At 38.0% G+C, this 2,387-nt stretch overlaps 1 protein-coding gene across 1 annotated transcript; it reads right to left on the bottom strand.

Moving 5' to 3' along the window:
• Window positions 1-1,481: 1,481 nt before the first annotated feature.
• Window positions 1,482-2,060, bottom strand: LOC111915163 (uncharacterized). Its single transcript, XM_023910841.1, has one exon. It carries the CDS (start codon window positions 2,058-2,060, stop codon window positions 1,482-1,484), a length of 579 nt encoding a protein of 192 aa, XP_023766609.1.
• Between the last annotated feature and the right edge of the window lie 327 nt (window positions 2,061-2,387).

A 2,387-nucleotide genomic window follows, 5' to 3' on the forward strand; every position in this document is an offset into this window, starting at 1 on the left:
GTCATTGATTGCACCAGCTGGACTAAAGAATGCATGCCATATCCAAAGATCATGTGATGCGATAGCCTCTAGATTGATCGTCGGCTCTTTGTGGTCGCCTCTCATGTACTGATCACGCCATGTGTTGGGGCATAATGACCAACTCCAATGCATGCAATCGATACTACCTAGCATTCCAGGGAATCCATGTTTGCCTTCATGCACCGTATACAAATTATGGATATCGTTGATAATTGGTTTGCGCAAATATCGTTGCCCATAAACCAAAAAGATCGCTTTGCAGAACTTGTACATAGGCTCCCTAACAGTACGCTCTGATATCCTAAAATACTCGTCCCATTTGTCACCCAAGCCGTATGCTAGCTGATGAATTGAAGGCATGCATTTTTGAATGGGAGAGAAACCTTTTTTCCCCTTGCATCCATTTTCCATTGGAAATATGGAAAGCGACCTTGCAAATCGCCAACAATACGTAAAAATAGTTCATTCCTCATCCGAAACCGACGTCGAAATTTTACAGTGTATACGGCGTCATCTGCAAAATAATCTTCTATAAGGCGATCGTGTCCGACTTCTTGATTTCTACATAACGGCGGCTTTCTTAGGTTAGGTCGTGCACGTGGTGTTTGACCTAGTCGGTTTTGATAGTATGCAACCGTTTTCGCCATGACGGAACTGATAAACTTAGCATCCTCTACTGTCGTCGAATCGGATAATGAAGATGATGACATTTTGAGTTATATTTTTTAGAGAGAAACATAGAGAAATATAGATTATGGTTTAAAAAAATGATAAAATGTTTGAGTGTTTATAGATTAAGAAAAGGGAAGGAAAAAAGAAAAAAAAATAAATATATACATATGTAACGGCCATATGGCCGTTTGAGTAAAAATGAAAAAAAAAAAAAAGAAGAAGAAAAAAAAACTCGTTGGCCAATGGTTAGAGAGAGAGAGAGAGAGAGAGAGAGAGAGAGAGAGAGAGAGAGCGGGACTCTCTCCCTCCCACTCTGTTCCCGCGGTTCCTTTTCCGCACCCACGGTGCGGTTTGCGTAAGTGCGGGATCGGTTCCCGCTCCTTCCCCACAGCTCCACTCCGTCCGGCCTAATAAATAAGCATATGATAATCTAAGTGATTTACATAGTGGGCATAATTTTATTCACATATTAATATCTCGTTAATTAAATCGTGTGTATAACTTATTAAAAAGCCTCAACTGAGTCATGAGTGATGCAGCTTAACTATACTTTATTGTAAACAATGTATTTAAAATTTGTTCAATCTGGATGTTAACCTGTGATGTTTATGCGATCAAGATCACTAACAAATGCATTAATAAACAATTAATAAATGTTTAAATAAAATGATTTCGGGATATATTTTTAATTCACTACAAAAATTTGTGTGGTGATTTTCACACAGCCGAAGCAAAAAATGAACAAATAAACATCTACTCCAATTACAAATATACTACAAGAAATCTCTCTAGAAAGCATCCAAAGCAGCTCCTATGGCAAAAAGCTCACCATCAAGACACGTATTCTGACTGCAATCACTACGGCAGCACCCACATCTTTCATCCCATTTGTTCTTCCTCTTCCTTTCTATCAAATCTACTCCACAACCAAAAGGTGTTTCAATCTTCATAGCTATACGAACAGAAGGTGCTTTCACGTCTTTTTTCTTGGATTTCAGGATCACCCATCTCTCCATTTGCATGTTTGGCGACTCAAAAACATCTCTCCAGGACAGTTCAGTTCTTCCAACCAGTTGAGACCCTCTAAACATGGCTGCTGTATTACTCCTCCAACGAAGCTCCAAGACAATTGTTCCGTGACTGATCATGTCCATTGATTGCTTTGTCCCGATGCAATCCAAGGAGAATGATTCGTTCATAGAAAACTCTTTGTTTGGAGATACTTCTTGGCTATCTAAACGAACCCTTTTGTTGTTTCCAGCAGAAAGATAGCATCTAACAAAGAAGTAACCATTGGAGTTGGTAACTTGGACGTTTTTAGCATTCATAATCTTCAATTCACAGTGAAGAGCTTTTAGTGTATCCATTTGTGTATTTTTCGAATGTGTTTACGTTCTTTGATGTCTAAGAATATTGATGTGGTCTGTGCATAAATATATAGATGATAGATGGGGATGACCCAGAATCTATTATAATAGTCCACAAAATCAACCGCCCCAATTACGAGCATTTGTGATTGGATGTACAGTGCAAACTAAGTATGCTTCTAGGATCTCGAGATCTTTTCCATTATGTTTATTTAATAAATCCTAGAAAATATAATACATACAAGCTTCAAAAAAGATAAAGATTAGATCGATCACTAGAGATCTTTTACACACATAAATATATTGCAATCACCCAGATGAATTAAT

Source organism: Lactuca sativa, chromosome 5, assembly GCF_002870075.4.
Source record: "Lactuca sativa cultivar Salinas chromosome 5, Lsat_Salinas_v11, whole genome shotgun sequence".
Taxonomy (NCBI): Eukaryota; Viridiplantae; Streptophyta; class Magnoliopsida; order Asterales; family Asteraceae; genus Lactuca; species Lactuca sativa.